This window comes from Culicoides brevitarsis, chromosome 3, assembly GCF_036172545.1.
Source record: "Culicoides brevitarsis isolate CSIRO-B50_1 chromosome 3, AGI_CSIRO_Cbre_v1, whole genome shotgun sequence".
Taxonomy (NCBI): Eukaryota; Metazoa; Arthropoda; class Insecta; order Diptera; family Ceratopogonidae; genus Culicoides; species Culicoides brevitarsis.
Window position 1 is genome coordinate 8970297 of NC_087087.1, and position 25323 is coordinate 8995619.

The following is a 25323-nucleotide window of genomic DNA, read 5'->3' on the forward strand; positions in this document are numbered from 1 at the left end:
ATTAATTAATAATTAAAAAATAGTTAAAAATATTAAAAAATAATTAAAAATGTTTAAAAAATAGCTAAAAAATAATTTTAAAAAAAAATATTAAAATTAAAAAAATTAAAATAATTGAAAAATAAATTAAAAATAATTTTTAAAAATTGTAAAAAAATATTTTTTTAATTTTCATAAATTGAATTAATTTTTCTGATTTCTCAAAATTATAAAAAATAATAAAAAAATATTTTATTTAAAAAAATCTTACAAATTAATAAAAAAAATATTTTTTTTATATTACAGAGTTGTAACATTACGACCCAGACAAAAGACTTAAACGCTGAGTCAAGAAATGTAAGTCAGTTCTTTGTTCCGTAAGTCACAAAAAAATCATAAATTGACATAATTATTATTAATTGATAGATAGAGCCGTGCTGGCACGACAACAACTGTCCTCCCTCCCATACCTCGAAAAATTTCGGGTTTGCCGCAGATAATTGCTGCTCAAAAAATTATTATTTATTTTTTTTTCGTCGTCGTCATTCGCGAATTAATGACCAGGGCAGGGCACAAGACAAGACAAAAATTATGAATTTTGTGCTTTACCTGAAAAATGGCAGTAAATTAGCGATTTCTTGTTCGATTCGACAAAATTACGATCGAATGTAGAACAATGAGTTCATTAATTGATTGTTGAAATCTGATCTGATGTTGTTATTTTTTTTTTCAGAGATTTCCGTGTTTCGTGCCGGGGTTGAGACAACAATGTGCGCTAAGTGTTTCGTAAAAAGGTACAATTTTTGGTAAACTTTGTTTTGTTTATTGTTATAAAAATCGTTTAAGTGCAAATTTAATATTAGATGCCAAGGTCAGGGACGACGAGCTACCGATATATGGTTGCACGAACAGATGGAGAGTGCGGTTTGTTACACGAAATAGATCACTTTTCAATTCCTGTAACGATGGGGAGTGATGTAATGTTGGAGAAAATCGTTAAATTAATGAGAAATGATGAAAAAATTATTTATGAAAAGTTTAAAAATGGTAAAAAAAATAATATTTTTAGATGTTTTGGTCAAAAATATGATGAATAAGAACAGTTTTTGAGCATTTTAGCGACTTTTTCGTACCAGAAGTGTCATTAAAGGATCTTAAAAATTATTTTAAGATTTTAAAAGGTAACTTTTAGAAGAAGTTCAGGCATCTTAATTATGAAAGAAGCCAATAATAGAAAAAAATTATTAATATTTCTTCAATTTTTATAATTAAAAAATATTTTCAATAAAATTTTTCTTTAATTTCAGATATTTTAAAGGCAATTTGAGATGAATTTTGAAGTTTTTATGACAAAGGAGCCAAAAAAATAAAGCAAAGTTCAATATTTTTTTCATTTTTAACATTTGAACGTATAATTTTTATTTTTTTCTTGTATTTTAGGTACTTTTAGGACATAAATTTGTAAAATTCAACAAAAATCGGGACATTAATTGCGGTTTTTGGTCAAAAATTGTCAAATTTTAGAAACATTAACTGTCCAAACTATTCAAAAGACGTCAAAAATTTAGTTTTAAGGTTAAAAGTTGTAAAAAGAGCGAAATTCTTGAACGTAGAGGTGGAAAAAATCGCATCATTTCACAAATTTTTTGAAGCAAAATTTTAAAAAAGTCTCAGAAAAGCCTAAAAAATACCGAAAACAGCCTAAAATCTTATTACAGATCCTTAAAATCCTCCAAAGTCTCAACAAAAGTGTTTAAAAGCACTTCTAAAAGCAATTATTAAAGTTTTTAGAAGTAAATTAAAAATTTTAAGAGGCTTTTAAAAAATCCAAAGGGACACGATACCTATAAAAATGCATAAAAAGTTCATTTTTCACTCGAAAATTTATTAAAAAATATTTTTCAGTAGTTCAATGTCAATTTAAAGCCCCTAAAAATTCATTAAATAGACAATTTTTGACAAATTTTTCAAAAAAATAATTTTTTTCGTAACCGATCTTTAATAATTTGGAGCCTTTTTGACCCATAAACCGCTAAAAATTGCTCCTTATCTCACAAAAAGCCTCAAAAATTCATTCAAAACTTGCAGTTAAACCGCAAAAACGATCAAACCCCTCCAAAACTCATTCCCCTCTCCGCTGCATGCACGATCTGTTCACTCAGTTCACCTTTATGCTGCTAAACCGCGTTTCGTTCATGCGATCTCCGACTATGTTATAACTTAATTTCAGTATTCGACTTACATTAATGTTATTTTTGCATTCGTCGTGTTCTGATGTCTTGACTTTTGTCCTCGATCCAGTAAAAAAATTTAATAAATAAATAAAAGTGAATAAAAATATTTATTTACGGAAAAAAACTTGAAAAATATTTAAAAAGGTGATGAGAGATAAAAAATATAAAAATCAAGAAAAAAAATAATAATGACACTAATTGTGCTATAATCGTCATAAAAAGTTAATAATGAGCGAATAATTACAAAGACCAGTCGTCGTCTCGTTAATCGTCTCATAAATATCGCATCGCGCGTTACTTGACTTGAATTTATTGTGTAATAAGCACGTCGTCGTCGACATTTTATTATTTATTAAATAATATCATCGAAAGTGTGTTAATAATCGTTAATTTGTGTGGCGAGGCGATGAAGATGAGTGTTGATCAACGGATTCTTGTCTGAATTTTTTGTTTTTTTCAAAAAAATATTACATAACGCCCATAAATCATTAATTTTCTCTCACTTAATGTACGATTCTCGTGCCACACACACTTTCACTTCGAAACATCATTATCTGGCATCTAAACAAGAATATTGTATAATGTTGTCTGACCAGCTAGCAAAAGCGATGTAGCAAAGTAAAGTGAAGATGATGCAGTACAGAGAGAGAAAAACTTGAAAAAATATAAGAAAAAAAAAATATTAAAAAAAAATTAAAAAAAATATTAAAACAAAAATCGATTTTTGAACTAATTTTCGAAAATTTTTTAAGATCTTCGAAAATTTTTTTTGTCTTCGAAAATTCGAAATTGGCAAGGTGTTGAATATTTTGAAGTTGCTACCGAACTTTACAAAATATTGATGTAATTTCGAAATTATCTTAAATAATGTTCGAAAATTTCTTTTATCATTTTCGAAAAACTTTTCTTCAATTTTCGAAAATTTAAAAATTTTTTGAAGCAACTTTTGAAAATTTAATAAAATTCGAAATATTTCAAGAAGTTTTCAATATTTTTTTGATAATTTAAAGAGCTTCTGATTTAATGTTCGAAAAATATTTTAAATATTTTCAAAAAATTTCTTTCTCCAAAATTTTAAGTTTTTTAAAATAATCTTCGAAATGTTCTTAAATATTCCTTCGAAAATAGTAAAAGTTTCATGATTTATTTATTTTATAAAGCTTCAGTTGATTTTTTGATTAGTTCAAAAATTTTTTTTTGACTATTTTCGAAAAATTGAACAGCTTTTAATATAATTTCGAAAATTTCTTTTTGATCAGTTTTCGAAAATTTTATAAGTCCTATCAATCTTAGTCCTATGAAAATTTTAAAATAATTTTCGAAAATTTGAAAAGATTCTTGCTTGACTTTCGAAAAATTTAAGAGATTTTAGATTAATTTTCGAAAATTCGTAAAACTTCTAAAATAATTTTCGAAAAAATTTGAAAACTGAAAAAAATTTTCTTTTAATGAAAATTTAATGAATAATTTAAAGAGCTTCTTATTGGTTTTAGAAAATCAAAAGTTTGACGAACAAAATTTCGAAAATTGTTCGATTTTCGAAAATTTGAAATTATTTGTTTTTCGAAAATCAAAAACGTTTCGAATATATTTCAAAAATTTTTATTAAATGTTTTTTCGAAAATGTAAAACTCGTTAAAAAGCACACAAAACGAAGATGTTGCACTTTTATGTGAATGCAATTGCTGCAATATTGCAAGTGAAAAATAATTTAACGCTTTGTCTATCTTCTTCTTCATTTCATTTCGTTTCATCGTCTGCTACGTTGTCTCCTCGATGTCGTCATGTCAGACTTTTTTTCATTCATTTAATTCCTCTTCTCGTTGCATGGCAAGCAAGAAGAAAAAAAACAATGATCTGGTTCTTTATGCAATTTATGAAAAAAAAGTCGGTTCAAGTTAATAAATTTCTGACACTTTTTTGCACCAGTAACACAATATTTTGCCACAAAATATGCAATAATAAGTTCGAGCAGCGACAATTTATTAGTTGTTGTACTTGCCGCGTAACTCAAACGCTCGAAACAAAAACAAAAGTGAATAGCCTTCATCATCATCGCATCTCATATGTGTGCGGTTTGCTTAATGCGTGTGTGTGTTAATAAATAGATCTGTGTTACAGCGTGCGATGTAATTGCTTCTTCTCTCAAAGCATCTTTTGTTAATTTATTTGGCACAGTTTTGATTGCTTAGCGAGAACGAGTTTGTTAGGCAGGTTGTGTTTTGACGCGTCTCCGGAAGGCAAATTCGGTGTCGAAAGATTAGATTAGTCGATAGAACAAAATGGCTTGAAAGACGGTAATTTTGGTAAAGACGACATCCAATTACGAGAAGTGTCAAGAAGATTTGATGCGTGCTAATTAGTGGTAAAGCTCTTAGTTTTTACGGCTTGTGTGACATTAATTAGTGACATCTTGAAAAGTTGTTGATGGTCGAGTATTTTTGTTGTTGCTTAGAATATTTGTAAAGATTTAAGATAAAGATTTTAAGCTTCGTGAGAAAATTATAAATTGAAGTTGAATTTTTATTTAAATTTAATTTTTATTAATGAAATTTTAATTTAAATTATTTTTTAATTCACGAAAATAAAATTTTATTTTATTTATTTTTTTTTTAAATAAAAAATCAATTAATTTTATTCTTTTACATAAAAAATTATTTAAATTCAATATTGAATAATTTAATATTTTAAAGGCAAAAATTAGTAAAAAAATTAAATTTAATTTAATTAATTAAAAAAAATAATAATAATAAAATTTAATTTAAAAAAAAAAAATTAATTCATTTTATTTAATAATTAATAAATTAATTTTTTTTACTTAATTTTTTTTTCTAAATTAAAAATCAATTTAATTATTTTTTATTTAAAATTATTTTTTATACATTTTATTTTTTTATTATTTTATTTTAAAAATATTTTCACTAAAAAATATACATATTTAAATTAAATAATAAATAATTTAATTCTATTTTTAAAATTTTGCTCAAGTTCATTAAAATATTATTTTTTTTAAAAGAATTATTTTTAATATTTTTTCAAATTTCAAATTTATCTTCTGAAAACTGAAGGCTAAAATATTAAAAATTTTTTTAAGTAATTTTATAAAATTAATTTTTGAAAATTAAAATTATTTTAAAATAATTAAAAAAAATAAAATAAAAAATTTTTACGAGAAAAAAATTTTTCCCTAAAAAATAAAATATAAAAAAAATTAAATTAAATAAAATTTGCAACATTTTAAATGAAAATCGAATCAAAAGTGATTTAATGTTAAATTAATTTTTATTTTTTTTTTTTCGTATTTGTCATGTTTTTACATGTTAATATCACATAATGTAACATATCATAACTCAAAATAAATAAAAACCCAACCTGAAGAAACAAAGTAATAATTTTCAGACAGATATTTTAATTTATTTAGTTACAGGCAAGACGCCGCTCGATTAACTAAATAAACTCTTTAACTAATAGAAACTTGTTAAAAATTACAAAATATTAAAATTATTATTATTTCATGAGATGGTGACCAAATTTACAGCAATTAATCGTCTCTCTTCTTACGGCAATATCTTTTAATTATTTTTTTTTTTAAATTTATTTTTTATTTAAAAATAATTGAACAACTTTTCTCTTTCTGTCTTGTTATTATGATGAATTGTTTATTATTTATTATTATTTTATTTTATTAACAACCTGATTATTATAATGGAAAGACAAAAAATTCAAAAAAGAACAATAGACAAAGAAAAGTTGAAAAAAAAACAAACATCGTCAATCAACAAGAAAAAAAATTATTTATTAACTTTTTATGATTGTTATGTTAGCACAGTTATTATTACGAATGATAATATTTATGCATCAAAATAAAATAAATCATCAATACAATTAGTGACATAACCCATTTTTTTTTCTTTTTTTATAGCTTCAACGAGTGACAAAGGAAATTTCTCGTAATAAAATAAAAAAATAGAATAAAAGAAAAAAAAATATTTGATTAGATAATAATTTAAATGCAAATGATCCAATAATATTATTAACGAAGTTTGTTCATCAAAAGTTTTTTTTCTGCAGAATAATTAAATAATAATTTTATAAAAAAATAAAATTAAAAATAGAACAGAAAAAAAATATTATGAAAAATTTCTCATTGACATATTTCATAATCTTCGGATTCCTGATAATCACAGGTACGTAATTAATGCTCATTTTTGTTTATTTTTTAGCATGTCAGAAAAGTTGTTCAACATATATATTTTAAATGCATTGACCTTTCTCTTATATTGGACAATACGACGAACGAACGAATAAACGTAGAAGCGATTTATTGCAACATTGTGAGAAATTTGTATTTCGCCTTAAACTTTTTAATGAGTTACTAAAAAAATTTAATCATTATGATTTAAAAAAAAAAATAAGTTTTAATTAAAAAAAAAATATTTTCGGTAATAAGAAATTAAAAAAAATTAAATTTTAATTTATTTATTTTAATTTTTTTTTTCAAAAAAATTATTTTTTTTATAAAAAATTTAAATAAAATTTTTTTATTTTATATTTTTTTTTTATTTTTATAATTTTGTTTTAGTTTAATTATTTTTTTATTTTTATATTTTTTTATATTTTTTAAATTTTTATTTATTTTGATTTATTTTTTTTTTATTTATTTATTTTTTTTTTCAAAAGTTTTATTTAAAAAAGTTTTAATAAAATTTACTAAAAATGTGTAAAAAAAATATTTAATTTTTTTTTTAATTTTAAGTTTTTACTTCAAATTTTGATTTTGTTGCGAAACACAAAATTTCCACAACGAATGATTTGTTAAACAAACATATGTTTCATGCACTTTTATATAAATAAATAGTACCTACATTCGCTATTATTATTATTATTTATACCTACTCGGGCAATAAAATGTATAAGAACGAATAAGTCCTTCAATATATCTACAAAAGTTTTACTCTACATTACTCTTGATGTAAAGTAAGCAACTTTTGTAGCTGAAGTGAGCGCAACATAAATAAATAAAATGTACTAACAACTTTGCTTAGTTTACGTAGAAACACGAGCACAAGAGCAACATTTACTCCAAATAAGTAAAGGTACTTCACTTTTATGTTTGGCAAAGTCGAAAATTTAATTAAAAACTGCCCTATTTTTTATTATTTGAAAAAACTTTTATTATTATTATTCCAATTAAACGTAAATAAAACAGAGTCAGAGAGCCGGAGAGACACACCAATATTTACATTTTAGACACAAAATACAATTTAAAGCAAAAAAAAAAAAAATAGTAAAACATAAAGATCATTAAATTGTTCCTTATAGTTATTTATTTTTTAGTATTTCTTAAAATAAATACAGAAAAAAAATATTATGTTGAAGTAATAAATAAATGTACCTGGTCTTGTAGCAACATAGGCACAAACAACTCTCGGGTCGTGTGCAAATATTATTTTTGTGTATTGATTTGGCGCGGAGTCATAAGTAATGTAATGTAAGAAAACATGAGCAAAACAGAGCGCATTAAATAATTTTTATTTATGTGGAGCAGAATTATGTTCCGTTTGTTTGAATTTGGGTCTTGAAATAATTTTATTTTGACCAGACTGCTCCATTAAGGATTTTTTATTTAATTTTTCATAAAATAAATTTTTATTATTTAAAAAAATTATTTATTTAAAAAAAAGGTCATTGAAGTTTTTTTTTTTGCTAAAATAAAATTTAAATTCAAAATTTCCTAAAAATTATAAATATTACATTTGAAAAAAAAATTAAAATAAATAAGGAAAATTAAGTAAAATAATAAAATATTTTTTTAAATTTTAAATATTTAAATTTTTTATTTTATTTTTAATAAAAATTTTTAATAAAAAATTAAATTAATTGAAAATTATTTAAAAAAAAAATATGAAAAATTCAGAAAAATAATTCAAAGGCAAATATCTATTTAATTAAAAAAAAAATATGAAATAAAAATTTAAATTAAAAAAAAATAATTTTTTTCCTTTAAATAATCAAAATAAAAAAAAGATTAAAAAATAAAAATAATACTAATAAATAAATAAATAAAATAAAAATTATTAAAAAATATGAAAAATTCAGTGAAAAATTTTAAAGGCAAATATTATTCATTTAAAAAAAAAATATTATTTGATTAAAAAGATTAAATAAAAATTAAATAAATAAAAAAAAAATAAAATTTCTTAAAAAAAATTTTCAAAAATATAATAACTTAATAAAATTTAAAATAAATAAAAAATAAATTAATTTAATAAAAAATTCTATTGATTTATTGACCAAATTATCTATTCATTTATTTAAAAAAAAATAAAATTTAAAAAGATACGATTCGATCATGAGCTCCAAGAATTAGAACTTTTTAGAGTTAAAACTATATTTTTTAAACAAGTCGTCTCCATCCATTCTAAACATCTTTCGAAAAATGACTCATACCTCGACACTCTCGCTTTTGCGATAAAAAAAAACATCGATTTTCAAGCTCAAAATAAATTACATATCACACACCTTTACAATTACTGTCGATTTTCGCGTTTATAGCATTTTTTCTCGCTCGTTCTTCTAACGGCCCAGCTATTAAAAAACACTAAAAAAAACTGTTGTAGAGGACACATGATATTGAAACTGGCGAGAGACGGAGAAAAACACAAAAAAAAAGCAATTCATGTGTCTCTATCGATTGTAGCAACTATCAATTAAGAGTCGTGATCATGTAAACCAATATAATATCCGCCTCCAATATTGTGCACGTTACTCTACTTTTTTTTCAAATTTTATTATTTTGTGTTTTTTTTTTCGTTGTTCTAGTAGCAGCGCACTCACAAAATTTACAACAAAAGTGCGGGCTATACGATTACTTTTTTGTTTTGTTTACGTCGTTGTTGTGAGGCGAAGTGAGCGGCACGACAGTTTAGCAAATCTGCTGGTCGCTCTGATATTGGCAGTAAAGCACTTGAAACGAACGGAGAATAGGCAATAATCATGTTGTAATTTGTAATGTGATATGCATTCGTTTTATGTCGTCGTCGTCGTGTGTGTAGTAACTTAACTACAACAAAAAATACGGCATTATTTGCATCTGTGCCAAGCATTGTTGCAAGACGGAAGCTATTTTTCAGCTGAAAATTGATACAAATGGTTTAGAATTAGAAAAATTGATTAATAAAAAATTTTTAATTTTTATTATAAAAAAAAATTAATTAAATTTTTTGAAAAAAAAAATTAATTTAAAAAATTTTAAGAATTTTTATAAAAATTTAAATTAAAAATTTAATTTAAAAAAAATAATTTAATTTAATTTAAAAAAATTAATTTGAATTAATTTAATTTTTTAAGTTTTATTAAAAAATTATTTCAAATATTTTTTTTTTTGTTTAAATTAAGATTGTTTTTTATATTCCAAAATTTATTTTTTTCTTCGTTCGATTTGTAAAGTTATTTATTATTTTTGAAATTTATTTAATTATTTTTTTTTATTTAAATAATAAATTAATAATAATTTAATATTTAATAAATAAAAAAATTAAATACTAATTTTATTACATTAATTATGTTAAAATTATAAAATAATTAAATTTAATATATTTTATTTGAATGAGAATTTTATTCAAAAAAAAAACAAAAAAAATAAAAATAAAAAAGATCAAAATTTTATATAATTTTTTAAAAATAATTTTAATAGAAAAATTCAAGATTTTTTTTTAAATTAAAAATCCTAATTAATTAATTTTTATTCTAAATAAATAATTTAATTTAATTATTTAAAACAAAATATTGAATTTTTCTTTTAAAATTATTTTTAAAAAATTATATCACATTATGATCCTTCAAAATTTTTTGGAATAAAATTTTCATTCAGATAAAATATATTAAATTTAATTATTTTATAATTTTAATATAATTAATTTAATAAAATAAATATTTAAATTTTGTCTACTAATAATATTTAATAAAATTAAAAAAATAATTGTTTATTAAATATAATTTAAAAAAAAAATTGATGGAGACGTCTTGTAAATTATTCTAAGCCCGAATTTCAACAAAAGAAAAATATTTCTGTCTAAAATAAAAATTTTTTAATGCTTTCTGTTTTGCTCTTAATTTTTTACATTACTTCTAACTCCGCGTCAAATCAATACCAAAAAAAAATTTGCAGAGTTGTTCCTCATCCATTATTCAGCCGAAAATTGATACAAATGGTCCAGCATTAGAAAAATTGATTTAAAAACTTTTTTTTTTCAATTAAACTCGTCTACTGGTCCATAACTCTGACAAATTGTTGTTAACTATTGGCATTGAGTGAGTGTGTCGATTCGGTACGTTGATGATCCTCCTCCCCAAAAATCCATCGTTAACAAATGTGCATCATGCATTTTACGAGCACAAACATTTTCTCTCTCTCTTACGCAACTCTCAGCGTCGAAAATTCAATTTGCTCCGTTTTTCCTCTCTCTCCGTGTCGTACATTGGCGACGAGGACGACGAGGAAGAACTGTAGAAAGGGGCGAGAATGCAACTACTAGCTATGCATCAGTTGTAAAATTTATTGCCTCGTGCCGACGACGTCTTAGGCGCAACTTGCAAAAAAGGAACGCTATTTGGCGTTGGATGATGGGTGGCTGACAACATCCAAAAAATTTTTGTTTCCTCCTACTGACCTATTTCCTTATCTCGATACTGGTTGGAAAAATTTTCTACACATTTTTTTTTTCGAAAAAAAATATTTTTCGTTGTTGTTGTAAAGAATGTCGAGGTGTTACTTGTCCAGATAGATATTTATCGCACATGTGATTGGCAATGGACACACGTAAACTGGTTTCGCTTTGTCCGAGAAAAAAATCTTTTTTTAGTTTTTTGACATAAAAGTCTTAAAATAATAATAACGGTTGTTTTGTTTTGTTTTGTGAAAAAAGGTTTGGTTGCTTGACGTGCACATAATCAATGCCTTTGCACTCACTCTCGCTCATAAGTAACTTTTATTATTAGTTTTTTTTTGTATTATTATTATGTAAAGAGAAAAAATAGACCGCGCCCATGCAATTTTATAGCACTTTAAAAATTTTTGTTTCAATTAGGCGAGTGCGATGAGGAATTTTATGTTTCATATTAGAAATATTTCCTTCTTAAATTTAGAAAAATTTCTTAAAAAATTATAAAAGTTCACAAAAATTTATTCTCGGATTAATTTTTCATTGAATTTTGCTATAAAAAAAATCATAAATGTCAATTTAAAAAATTTCCGTTGAAATTTGTAAATCGCCTTTTGCTAATTCAATTTTTTGTAAATCAAAATTTTTGCTTATTTTAACTTAAAAATCATCGAAATTTGTAAAAAAATTTAAAAAAAATTTTAATAAAATTTGTAAATCGCCATTTTGCTAATTCATACTTTTAATTATTTTTTTTAAATTGAACAAAGATTTTTAAAAAAATTGAAAAAAATGGAAAAAAATTGTTAAAATTGTCTAAACACTTTTAAAAAATTATTTCAGTATTTGTCAGTTTTAAATAAACAATTCTATGAAATTGGATTGAAAAAAAAAAATTAGTTTTCTAAATATGGTTCAAAAATTTGTAAATCGCTTTTTAGCTAATTCAAGCTTCAAAACCAAGAAATAAATTTTTATCTTTAAAAAAATAAAAAAATCTTTAAGAATTAATTTTTTTAAAACAAATTTTCATTCAGTATCAAAATTAGTTCAAAAAATTAAAAATGTCAATTCAAAAAGAATGGACTGTTAAAAATTTGAAAATCGCCTTTTGCTAATTCAAAAATTTAAAAAATAAACAATTCTCATTAAATTATCTTAAACTTTCTAAAAAATAATTTTTTTTAACAAATTTTTAGTTATTTTAATTTCAGTTTTTTAAAATATTTTATAAATTTGTAAATGTCAATTCAAAAACCGACCGTTAAAAATTTGTAAATCGCTTTTCGCTAATTCAATTGTTTTGTATAATATTTTTCCTTGGCAAAATTATGAAAAATTTCAATGTCTTTAAAGATTTTTCATAAATTTAAGTAACTTAAAACATTTTTCCCATTCGCATTAGCCTTTTGAACAAATCTTTTCAAATCTTTATTATATTTTTTTTCTAATATATGACAGACTTTTAAAAACTTTTGCACAACATAACCTTTGTTTTGCGGTTTGGTCTCGTGCTATGTCGCGTCACAATATCTTTTTACAGCGCAGCGCTCCAATTATGCGGAAAAAGACTTTTTTTGACAGAAATCCGATTATTGAATTGGTCAATAAATTTGCATCGCGAATGACTCACTTTTTATTGATCTCGATTTCACAAAAATTGCTTCGTTTTGTCGTTATAATGAGGAGCAGAACAATGATCATTAATAACGACAAAAAAGCATCGCCGCTCGCATTGAATAGAGGATTAAACGTTTGAACAAAGGTGTCTCGCTAGTTAGTGCGGTGCAGAAATACGAGATTGACGATATGACGCGATGAATGCATTTGGCGGCAAAACGGCGTTGAAACAAGATTGATTTATTCGAAAACGGACACATTTTAATTTTTTTTGTGCAGATGTGTGACTTTAAATTGGATTTTTAGGAGAGTTGAGGATTTTAGTCGCCATCCCTGAATGCGAATGAAGTTCTAGTAAAAGGCAATTTTATCAAGGTTTTACTTCATTAATTCAGTTGTTGTTGTTGTTTTGTGTTATTATGTAGTGCAGTGTATAAATTATGGTGATGATGATGATGATGACATCAACTTTTGTGAGTTATTGTGGGAATCTTGTTGTTAATCTGCGCTTAGCGACGAAATTGGAAGGATTTTTGCTTGAAATGAAGACATTAGATGGTCATCTACATTTTTTTAGTAGCTTGACAGGAGCTTTGAATGTGACCTCAAGTGTCGGTTTTTCAAGATTTTGACTTAAAATGGCAAATTTAGAGCAAAACTTTTTTTTTAAATTTAATCTCTTGAATATTTTACATTTTTTTCAAAATAAAAGAAAAAAAAAAGAAAGAAATGAAAAATAATTATTTTTTGGAGGAAAATATGGAAAAAATTTAAAATTGTTTAAAAAATTAATTAATAAAAAAAAATTAAAAAATAATTTTTCAATATTTTTTTTAAATTTTTTCAAAAAAAAAAAATTTTTTTTTTTCAATAAATTTAAAAAATATTAATTTTAAAAAAAAAAAATTAAATTTTTGTAATTAATTAATTTTAATAAATCAAATATTTTTTAATAATTTAAATTAATTAAATAAAATAAAAATTAAATTTTTTTTTTTTTAATTTTTTATAAAGGTATTTTTTGGTTAAATTTTTTTTAATTTTAAAAATTAATAAAATAAAATTTAAAATTATTTAAAAAATAATTAAAAAAAATAATCTAATTTTTTTTTATTATTAATTTCTAATATATTTTTTTACTTTTAATTTATTGACATTTTGATTATTTATTGACATAAAAAAATAATGAAAAATAAAAAAAAATAAAATTTTATTGAATAATTATAATTATTTGCCAATTTTTAATTTTTTTTACATTTTTATTAATTTTAGTAAAAAAATTTCACTTTAAATCCTTAAAATCAATCAAAAAAACACAAAATTTAAACTCTCAAATCCTCTAACGCTTGCACTAATACACTTTAATCACAAAAACCGACACAATTGGATCACTTGATACTTTATTGAACTTTCCATCACGCACTCCATCCAGCATTCGTGCATTTTTTTCTGCACTATTTATTAGGAAGTTGTTAGCAGAAATTTATTTTTTCCAATATTTTTTGTTGCACTTCCTACTTTTTTTTGTGCGTCGTTCCGAAATTGCATCGTTTATTGCACACAATTTTTGATCCCCCATCAGTTTCGCGTACGATACGCCTCTTATGCATTCATCCGTCGTCTCCTGTTTATGCTTATCAGCTTATATCGCGCGTACATCGAATTTGTATTTTTTTTTGTCCCAAATACTTCGTTTCTTTTTTTTTCGCTACTCTCGACATCTCTCGTGCGTGCACCTGTTTTGCATTCTGCATTATTATTGCATTTGGTGCTCTCGCTGGCTTGTTCGCAGCTACTAAAAAATGTATGAAAAAAATATATATATAAATTTTCTAGTTTTTGAATATTTTATCTTGTACAATGCATCTATCATATCTCGCGCTTTGGTCTCTGACAGACACAAGCAGCACGTGAAAAATGGCCAATATGCTGCAATTCCTCCTTTTTTGTCTCGTTTCAATTTTCAAAATTACAAAAAATAATCTAGATAATAAAGAATTCATGCTACGTGAAAAAGTATTGGCAGTTGGTTAATTATGAATGCTCGCCTTTTATTTTTTAAAAATCGTTTGAGAGATGTTGTTTGATGGAACGTGTGTGATAAGGGCAGCAATAAAAATTGTTATGTTGACAGGTTGTTAGTAAAAAAATTATTTTTTGATAAAATCATTTTTTTTGCAAATTTCAATCAAAAAAAATTTTTATTTTTTTTAAAATTTAAATTATGACAAACGTTATAAAATATTTCTTAAAATTTTAATTTTTATTTAAAATATTTTTTTAAAATTAATTTCCTTAATAATTAATATTTTTAAATTAAATTTAAATTAAAAATTTATTTTTAAATAAATTTAAAAAAAATTAAAAATTAATTAAAAAATAATTATTTTTATATAATTTATTATTTTAATAAATCATTTTTTTTTATTAATTTTTTAAAAATTATTTTAATAAATTTATTTTTAATTTAATTTCAAAATAAAATAAATAAATTAATTAAAATTTTAAAAAAATATTTTTATTTTTTAAAATAATTAAAAAAAAATAAAATTTTAATTTTTTTATTAATTTTTTTAAAATTTCAATAAAAATAAATTTGATTAAATTAATTAAAATAAATAAATTAAATTAAATTAAATAAATTTATTAAAATTATTTTTTATCAAATTAATTAAAGTTGATAAAATTTAATAAATTTCTTAATAATTTTTTATTTTTTAATAATTAAAATATAACTATTATTTTTTTAATATTTAAATTATTTAATTAATTAATATTTTTTAATTAAATTAATAAATATTGAATTCTCTTGAAAAAAATCGACATTGAAAATTTTCTAATCAAATATCTTCAAAAAAAAAACACACCCAACTCGCGAAAAAAAGAAACAATAAACCTTTAACTAGCTCACGGTTACTAACTCGAGTCTCTAATGACGAAATTGCACTCTATTATTATTTTCTTCAACAAAAATTATTTATTACCACGTAACATGTGAGTGCCAATGAGTGAGAGTCTAGGTGAAGGTTATGATGTGTGAACGACTTCGATGACGAAACCCAACAATTTAATGATCCAATAAAGAACTGAATTGTCGTGACATTTGCGTTTACGTTTTATTTATGGGCAAAAACGAAGAATTAGGTGTGAAGTTGCACGAGGTGTGTGAGAAATTGAATCCACTCCTCATTCATGCATTCACACACATCCTTCAATTGTTATTATTTTATGATTTTTTTTAAACTGTTGAACATTTTTCGCGTAATCATAAAAATATTCGTCAATATTTGTTCGTTTTTTGCATTGTTTCAGTTTTTTTTTATTATTAAAACTTTAAATCATTTTTCACATGCATCAATTTTTTCTGCGGTTATTATTATTATTATTGCGGAAAATGCGAAAAAAATAATAAAAATCAACAGCAATCATAACCTTTGTACCCCGAAGGACCCGAAATTGATGTATAAGTGATGCGTGGATGCGGTGACCAAAGTGCGAATGCGACTATAAATATCTATGTAATTAAATTATTATTATTATGAAAATCAATGCAATACCTCGCGGCACATCGGAGTGGATCTGGTCGGAATTTTTACTCTTTTTTTTCGTGTTTCAGGCGAAATTTCGTGCGTGGCGGAGGTAGAGAGAGAGAGACATTTTAATAATAAACAAATATGTTGCAAAAAAACGCAATATAAAGGGCTTACCGCGATCGGCGTGTGTTTGATGAAATGTGTATGGCTCATTTTTCGGGTGATAAAATATTCAATGAAATATATTTATTTATACATCAAAAAAATCACTCAAAAAAAGTTTGTTGATTTTTTTTCGTTGTTTCGAGGGAGTGAGCAATGTTCCCGGGCAATAAATAAAAATTTGTCCATCATAATGTGGTGTTATTATGTTGTTTACAGAGTCATTTGGCGGAAATTTATTGTTTTTTTTTTTGCAGTTTTAATTTTGAACAGTTACATTTTTATAACATTGGAAGGGTAAAAAAATTGAATTTTTGATGAAAATTACATAAAATGCAGTAAAATTTTGTTAAAAATTTAGATTTTTGTTATATTATAATAATTAATTTTTTATTCATGAATTAATTTTAATTAATTTGTATTTAAATAAAAAATATTTAAAAATAAAATAATTAATAAAATTAAAAAAAATAATTAAATAAATTTAAAAATTAAATTAATTTAAAAATAATTTTATTTAAATTAATTAATTAAAAAATTAAATTAATTTAATTAAAAATTAATTTAAATGAAATAAAATTATTTTTAGCTACTTTATTTTATTTTAAATTAAATTAATTTATTCAAAACTAAGATAAATATTAATTTTTTTAAATAGTTTCAAACTTTCAGATTTTGGATGATTTTTAGAAAAAAAAATTTATTCATTTAATTTTTATTTAATAAATTTATTTCATTTAAATTAAATTTTTAATTAAATTAATTTAATTTAATAATTAATTTAATTAAATTTATTTTTTTATTTAATTTTTAAAATTATTTAATTATTTTTTTTTTAAATTTAATTAATTATTTTATTTTTTTTAAATAAAAATTAATTTATATTTAATAATTTAATTTATTTTTTTTTATTTAAATTCAACAAATTAATTATTACCTTTTAAATAAATATTTTTTTAAAAAGTATTTATAATTATTTTTTTTAAATTATCCTTCGATCCATTAAAATCACTTCCTTATAAAGCTGACTCATCACTATTTATTGACACATTTGTCCTAACAAAGCTAATAATATAAAATAAAAATCACAAAAACTACACAAAGAATTCTTTGTTCTAATTCCCAAACCACAAAAAAAAATTTTTTTATTGACACGAATCATGTTCACGATTTACCTTCATCATAAAAAAGTTGCAAAAAATATCAGAAAAAAAATTGTTTGATTATTTTTATTATTATCCTCTCCGTGCCTAATTATATTACGAATTCCCACCTTAATTACAAACAAAAATAAAATAATGACTTTTATTCCTTCAGCTTGCAATTGCCTGCAAGACTGTCTCTCTGCGTTCTATAAAACGAAAAAAATATGCTTGGAATACAAAATGAGAACAAACTAAATTTATATTTTCATTCCAACTTTACTTTTACTTGCACGACAACGGCAAAAAATGATTAAAAATACAAAAGTTTTCTGCGAGTGAGAGAAAGACACACATTTTTTATGATGATGATTATTATTAGCATAATTCTCATTTGGAATTTTTTTTCGTTGCTGCGTGCTTTCCTGGAGTAAATTTGTCGAATTCGAACGTAAATATTCCCACCGCAAAATATTGTTGGATGGATGAAAAAATATTATTTAAATTATTATATTATATTATGTTTTGTTGTCGTCTCTCCCTCGAGTCGGCAAAGTGAGTGACTGAGGTGTGTGTGACAACAATGTGACTTATGTTGCTTGGCCAGGAAAAAAAATTGTGACAAGTTGTCTGGTTTATTATTCATAAAGTTTATGAAATATTTCTCCGGCTTCTTTATTAGATCAGATTTTGTGTAAAAAAAAATCTTGCAGACATTTCCGGGGACAGTGAGAGATTTCTTGCAGCTTTTTTGAATAATTGCAATAATCAATTGTAAATTGAATTATTAATCAAGCGGCATATTGAATGGATACCAATTGCAATTTTTACAAAAAGATGGATTTCTTGCTGATGTTGAAAGCTCTGTGGGTCAAAAATGAAAGAAAATAACAAACCAAGAACTAAAGAGGAAATTTTTGAACCTCAAAGGGAAATTTTTTTAAGACCTCAAAGGAAAATTTTAAGACCTCAAAGGAAAATTTTAAGACCTCAAAGGAAAATTTTAAGACCTCAAAGGAAAATTTTAAGACCTCAAAGGAAATTTTTAAGACCTCAAAGGAAAATTTTAAAGACCTCAAAGGGAAATTTTAAAGACTTCAAAGGGAAATTTTTAAGACCTCAAAGGGAAATTTTAAAGACCTCAAAGGGAAATTTTAAAGACCTCAAAGGGAAATTTTAAAGACTTCAAAGGGAAATTTTAAAGACCTCAAAGGGAAATTTTTAAGACCTCAAAGGGAAATTTTAAGACCTCAAAGGGAAATTTTAAAGACCTCAAAGGGAAATTTTAAAGACCTCAAAGGGAAATTTTTAAGACCTCAAAGGGAAATATTTTAGACCTCAAAGGAAATTTTTTAAACCTCAAAGAAAAATTTTTAAGACTTCAAAGGGAAATTTTTAAGACCTCAAAGGGAAATTTTTAAGACCTTTTTAAGACCTCAAAGGGAAATTTTAGTAACTTTAAACAATTTTTTTCCCTCATGAGATACTTTCAACTCTTTTCACTTCACAGAAAGCGACTATCGTAAAACAAACTTTACAATTAAATTTCCTTCTCTCACTTAAATTGCATTAGTTTTTTTTTACAATTTTCCAATCACTTCTTTTTAAAAAATGAAACATGAACTGAGAGCATTGATTAACGAATTATTCTTCTTCTCAAATTTTTTTTTTGCAGATGGCATGGAAGACGGCAGCAGCACACGAACAAAACGTGCCAAAAAACGTTCGTCATCTGTCGTAACAGTTGGTCCCGAGCCCAATCAACGTCTCGATGTCGAACGCCCGGAAGTCCCAATTATTCCAGCTGGCTTCCTAAGTCCCTCCGTGCAGGAATATCTCGAACTTGGCAAATCAATTCCAGGTAAAAATTAAAAATTTATTCGCGCAGAAATTTGTCACCGAAACACCAAAAATATGGTTTTTTGATTATTCTAATGCATTAACAATTAAATCAGTGATTTTTTGACATATTTCTGTGTGACGCTTGTTGTGACACAGTCAATCCACTGTCACACACAATTTGAAATAAACACATTTATTATTAATGAATGAAATATTTTTATGGTTTTTGGTGTCATATATTTATATAAAATATTTGTGTTTTTTGTGTGTTGTTGGAGCATCATCACGATTTGTGTTTAATATTTGAATGTGGTAACAAATGTCTGACAAAATATGGAAAATATTCACTTTTTTTTGTTGTTGTTTGATAAAATTGCGCGAGAGGATGTCAAAAATATTTTTTTTTTGATATTTAAATTTTTATTTTTTTTTGTCGCCTTTGGATAGAAATTCTGATTTATGAATTATTCGCATTGGCTTTTATGTAATCAAAGTAATGAGAATCGATGTTTTTTTAGATAGTGAAAAAAATTTTCATGTAGCGAAAAAAATAACACAGGAACATATGTTTTAATTAGAGGAATTTTAATGGAATGAAATTTATCGAGTTTTAAAGAGCAAAAAATAAAAAAAACATAAAACAATATTTTTCGATAAAATGAAAATTTATACGAAAAATAAAAAAAATATTTTTCTTATTTAAAATTTAAAAAAAATTTTTGATGTTTTGAGATTTTTTATATTATCGAAGTTAAATAAATAAAAATAAAAAAACAAAAAATTAATAATTAAAAGAATTAAAAAAAAAATTAATTTTTTTTTTAAAAAATTTGTAATGTAATTTAACTAAAATAAAAAAATAATAAATTTTAAAAAAAATTAAAAATTTAAAAAAATTAATAAATTAAAAAATAAAAAACGACTTAAAACATAAAAATTTAGTTTTTTGACCTTCGTAAGGTAATTTAACTTTAAAAATAATTAAATTATTTAAAAAATTAAATTTAAAAATAATAGAAATTAAAAAATTTATTTTTAAAAAATTTAAAGAAGCTAAAAAGCTGAAATTAAAATTAATTTTTAATTTTTTTTTTATGATTTATGAATTAAAAATCTATAAAAAAAATTAAATTTTATTTTTATAAAAGTAATTAAGTATTTAGTAAGTAAAAGTAAAAGTATTTAATTTTTAAATAATTTTCTAAAAAAAAATAAAAAAAAATTAAATAAACTCAAAATGTAACATTTTTATAAAAAATTAAAATTAAAAAATTTTATAAAAAAAATAAATAAAAATTATTTTTAAAGAATTAAAAAAATATAAATAAAAATAATAAAAAATTAGATAAATTTATTTTAAAATTAATTTTTAAAAATTTAATTTAATTTAATTTTTTTTTAATAAAATTACATTTTTTTTTATATTAAGAGCTAATATTTTACCAATTGACAACATTTTACGAGAACTAATATCCCTCGAAAAAAAACAGCAATTTATAGTTTATATTTTAGTAAAAAAAATATTTAAATGGAAAAATAACACAAAGTACATACCGACAACACAGGAAAAAAAATGAATATTTATTGAGTTATTGCGTTAAAAATAATTTGTTGAATAGCTCATAAAAATATTGAATAATTGTGTTATTATTATTGCGGTTCGCCTCAATTTTAAAATAAACTCTCTTATCCGACACCAACCATAAACATGCGTTTGGTTAATAAACTGCCGAAACTTTTTTTTTGTTATTTTTGTTTAAATTACATTTATTCCGCTATTTATTAATTATCCTGATGACTGACCAAAAAATAGTCGATTTTGCATAAATTATTACTCTCATTCATTATTTGTTCTTTTTTTTTCGTCGTTGCAGGTCGACCAGGTACGGATTACCCGATTTTATCGGCATTCCCTTACACGAATTTCTACTGTGACGAACAAGAGTACCCGGGATTTTTTGCCGACATGGAAACCAGATGTCAAGGCATGTTTTCTTGTTTTGCTTCGAAAATCCAATAATTCAATAATAATTTCCATTTTTTTTTTGTAGGTTGGCATTATTGCGACATCGATGGGCGTCAGGCGAGTTTCTTGTGTCCGAACGGAACGCAATTTTCGCAAGCAGTTTTTGTGTGTGATTGGTGGTTCAACGTTCGATGCGACTTGTCGCCGCAATTATATTCGATTAATGCCCGTTTGTATCAACGACCAAAAGTGAATCCGACACGACCGCATCGGATAATTACAAAGCAATTAGTCGAGAATATATTTACAAGATGAAGCGTTTTTTTTTGTTTGAAATGTGATTTGAACAATTTTCATCTTTTCTCCGAAAATTTCCTAAATTAATTTTTTTTCACTTGAATTCTTTGATAAATTCCTGCAAAACTTTATGATCATCATCTCGAGAGAAATTCTCGAATGTACATAACTTTTTAGTTTTAAAGATAAACATTTTAAGGAGAATTTTAGTGTTCTAAGAAACAAAAGCAAGTAGAAAGTTGAGTCAATATTAAAATTATAAAGAAGAAGACGAAGAAAATTCATGAAAATTGAAAATGGGAACAGATGCTGAAGAGAACTGTAATTATTATATTATTATTTTATTTACTACTATTATCTTATTTAACGATAAAGTTATCGTATCATCATCGTCGTACTCGTCGTTGCAATCCGTACATAGGGCAGTTGTTAGAGAGACATTTATTTCGTATTTATGATAATGTTAAATGTTTAATTTTTGTATATTTGTATTACGATTTTAATATTAAGAGACAATTTTCTATTTTTAATTGTATTTTTTGAGATTAAATATATAAATAAAGTGATGACAAAGGAAGTGTTTGACTTTTATTTTTTAAAAAATGTTTTGAAGATGAAATTAATTAAATTTTTGAATTTTTATTTGAGAATGAGGTAAGTTTTTATTTTTTAAAAAATTAGATTTAAATGAAAATTATTAAAATTTAGGCATTTTATAATTATTTTTAACTGAAAATTTATGAAAAAAAAAATTATTATTTTTTATTTTATTTTTATAAAAGCTGCATAAAAATTCTTAAAAATAATATTAATTTTTTAATTATTAATTTATTATTTTTAATATATTATTTTCAAATTTCAATAAGCATTATTGATTTAAATTATTTATTTTTTAATTATTAATTTTTTTATAATTTAATTTTTAAAAAAATTATAATTTTCTTCTTCAAAAATATTTTTCGTATTTTTTTTTCAAAATTTTTTAAGAAAAATCAATTTTTATTATTTATTTATTTCTTTTATTTTATGAAAAATATTTAAAATGCGGAAAAAATTAAAAAAACATAAATCCAAAATTTTAATGGAATAAAATTTTTCTATTAACTTCAAAATTGATGTTCCATTAATTATTAGCATTTTTTGAATTTTATTTTTTCTTCGTAAAATTATACTTAAGTAAGTAAATATTTTTGTTAAAAAAAAGAAAAATTAATAAAAATATTTTAATTTAATTTTAATTCTTTTTTTTTTGTTTGAGTCTAAAAATGTCTCACAAACCGATAAATTAATTTTTATTTTTTTTATTATTTTTTTTTATTTTATAATTTTAATAAATTAATTTAAATTTTTTAATTAATAAAATTATTGAATTTTGTTTTTTTTTTAAATTTTAATAAATTGAATTAAAATAAACTTTGTCAAAACATTAGTTTAAATTTATTTAATTTTCAATAATAATTAATAAAATTTGATTTTTTAGTGCAAAATTCAGAAATTTTGTAAAATAAAAATTTGGTAAAAAATTAATATTATTAAATAAAATTTTTGAGAAATAAAAATTTTACTTTTAAAAATTTTTAAAAAATGATTTTTAGTTAAAAATACCTGAGCTTTTGTGAAATAAAAATTTTACTCTTTGAACTCAAAAACTTTTTTATATTAAAATTTTATACCAATTTTTTTAAGGTTTTTATTTTTAAAAAATTAATTTAAATTAAATTAAAGTTAAAAATTTTAATTAATTTTAATTAAATTTTATTAATAATTAAAATTAAAATGATATTTTATTTTAAATAACGAAATTCATAAATCTCATTCATTTAAACCCTCATTATCGATTGCATACATTTGAGCGATTTAATATTTTTTTTTGTCTTTAATAAAAAATCATCTCGCATATTTCATGAGACTGATTTTTTTAAAAAGAAGACAATTAAATAATTAGCATTTTCTAATAAAAAAAATAAATAAACAGAAAAAATTCACACATATTTTAAAACAATTAGTTAACATTTTGTTACACTTTTTAAGCGTTACCGCATCCAAAATTAGCCGAATTCAATAGCACATCAGATGACCCCCTTTCACTCTTCATGTCAGACTCTTGACATTGCAAACAACCAAAGACGCTCCTAATATGGGCTAATTACTATCTCATAAACATATCAACACATTGATTTTTGTCTGTTTTTCGTTGATTAATTGTTTTTGACAGGACCAGACAAGCGGATTAATTAAAATCTTCGGCATTCGTGACGCAACGTAACAATTTCGCAGCATAATTTGAGTATGAGTGACATTCATTTATCTCTGCTGATGATCGATTTCACGGCATTTCATCATTTTTTCCCAAATTTTTGGTACAAGGTTCGTCTTAGAAATTTTTTTTTATTAGAATTCGCATCGCATCGCGAATTGAACTTGAACTTTGGAAATCATTGAGGTAAGTAGCGTAAAAAAATAAATCGCGTTACGCCTTTCATCACATGTCCATCCAATCTATTTTCGGATTTATTGGAAAGAAGACGGTTCATTCACCGCTTCTTTTTGTTACTGACAAGATTTACAACTCCCTCGCTTCACTTGTTTCTCACTTGTCTGCAATAAAAACGAGAGATTGAATGAAAAAAGGGAAAAAATGTTCATTCATAAATTCCGAGCAAACAATAACACTGTGTCACTGTATCAAAGTACTTTACCCATAAAAGTGGAAATAAAAAGTTTTATCATTCCACGAATATTTGCATTCATTTTGTACTTTATCATCTCTTTACTGCCACAATAGGTAATTTCTTGTCTCACCTAAGCATCTTTCGTTCGTTCGCGTAAGAGACGACGACACGACGTGCAAGAAACAACGACCAAAGTCAAGTTTTTAATATAAACTTTCACAATGAATGAACGTTTTTCTTCTTTTTATTTGTAACGTGCTTTGATGAATTTTTAAAAATTAATATTTTTTACTTTTTTAACGTCTGTCTGATTTTCTAAAGGTTTTGAGAAACATTTAAAATTATATATAAAATTAAAATTTAGAATTTCTAAAAAAAAATTAAGTTTAAAATAATATAAAAATTTAAATTTTTTGTAAAATTTTGTCATTTGAGGTTAAGTTGTTCCATTTTCCAAAAGATCTTTATTTTGATTGAAAATGAAACAATTAACCTTGAAAAATTTTTTTTCAACAATTTAAGAAAATAAAACTTTGTAAAAATCTGTCATTTAAGGTTAAAATGTTTCATTTTCAAGCAAAATAAAAATTTTGGAAAATGAAACAAAATAGCTTCAAATTTCAGATTTGTATAAAAGATCAAAGCTCTAAAATTATATTGTTTACCTGTCAGGTGTCAATATTATTTTAAAATATTTCAAGGCTATAATTTTGAATTTTTGACACTTGACATGTAAAATTTTTGAAAAATGATCAACAATTTATATTTGAATAAGAACTCTGACACTTGACAGGATCTTTTGTAAAAATTCTAACATTTGAGGTTAAAATGTTTCATTTTCAAGCAAAATAAAAATTATGGAAAATGAAACAATTTAGCTGCAATTTTCAGATTTGTACAAAAGAATTATGTTCAAAAAATCAATTTGTTACCTGTCAAGTGTCAACATTTTTATTAAAATTTATTTGAAGGTATTTTGCAAAAAATTGTAATTTGAGGTTATTTTGTTTCATTTTCCGGAGATCAAGTAAAATTGAAAATGAAACAAGATAACCTCAAACTTCAAATTATTCAAAAAAAAAGGTTTGAAAATGTTAAAAAAATTTATTTCATCAAGTTTTGACATCTGTCATATTTTTAGCTGTCAAAATTTTTGACAAATAGAATTTTTCTTAATTTTTTGAATTATTCAAATGTCAAATGCTTGTTTTTT

The 25323-nt window shown here is 23.0% G+C and overlaps 2 protein-coding genes across 3 annotated transcripts in view; one reads left to right on the forward strand and one right to left on the reverse strand.

Annotated features, from left to right (window-relative positions):
* Window positions 1–25323, reverse strand: part of LOC134835793 (uncharacterized) — an 89754-nt gene that overhangs the window by 6921 nt on the left and 57510 nt on the right. The window lies entirely within an intron of this gene.
* LOC134833281 (uncharacterized) lies at window positions 876–21456 on the forward strand. Its single transcript, XM_063847550.1, has 4 exons — window positions 876–903; window positions 19009–19194; window positions 21050–21160; window positions 21227–21456. Exons 1-4 carry the CDS (start codon window positions 876–878, stop codon window positions 21454–21456), a joined length of 555 nt encoding a protein of 184 aa, XP_063703620.1.

Excerpts from the sequence above, each read along its gene's own strand:
- LOC134833281 (XM_063847550.1), top strand. The coding sequence starts at position 876 with ATGGTTGCACGAACAGATGGAGAGTGCG. Across the intron at positions 19,195-21,049 it reads ACTTGGCAAATCAATTCCAG|GTCGACCAGGTACGGATTAC; the intron begins GTAAAAATTAAA and ends TCGTCGTTGCAG. Across the intron at positions 21,161-21,226 it reads CATGGAAACCAGATGTCAAG|GTTGGCATTATTGCGACATC; the intron begins GCATGTTTTCTT and ends TTTTTTTTGTAG.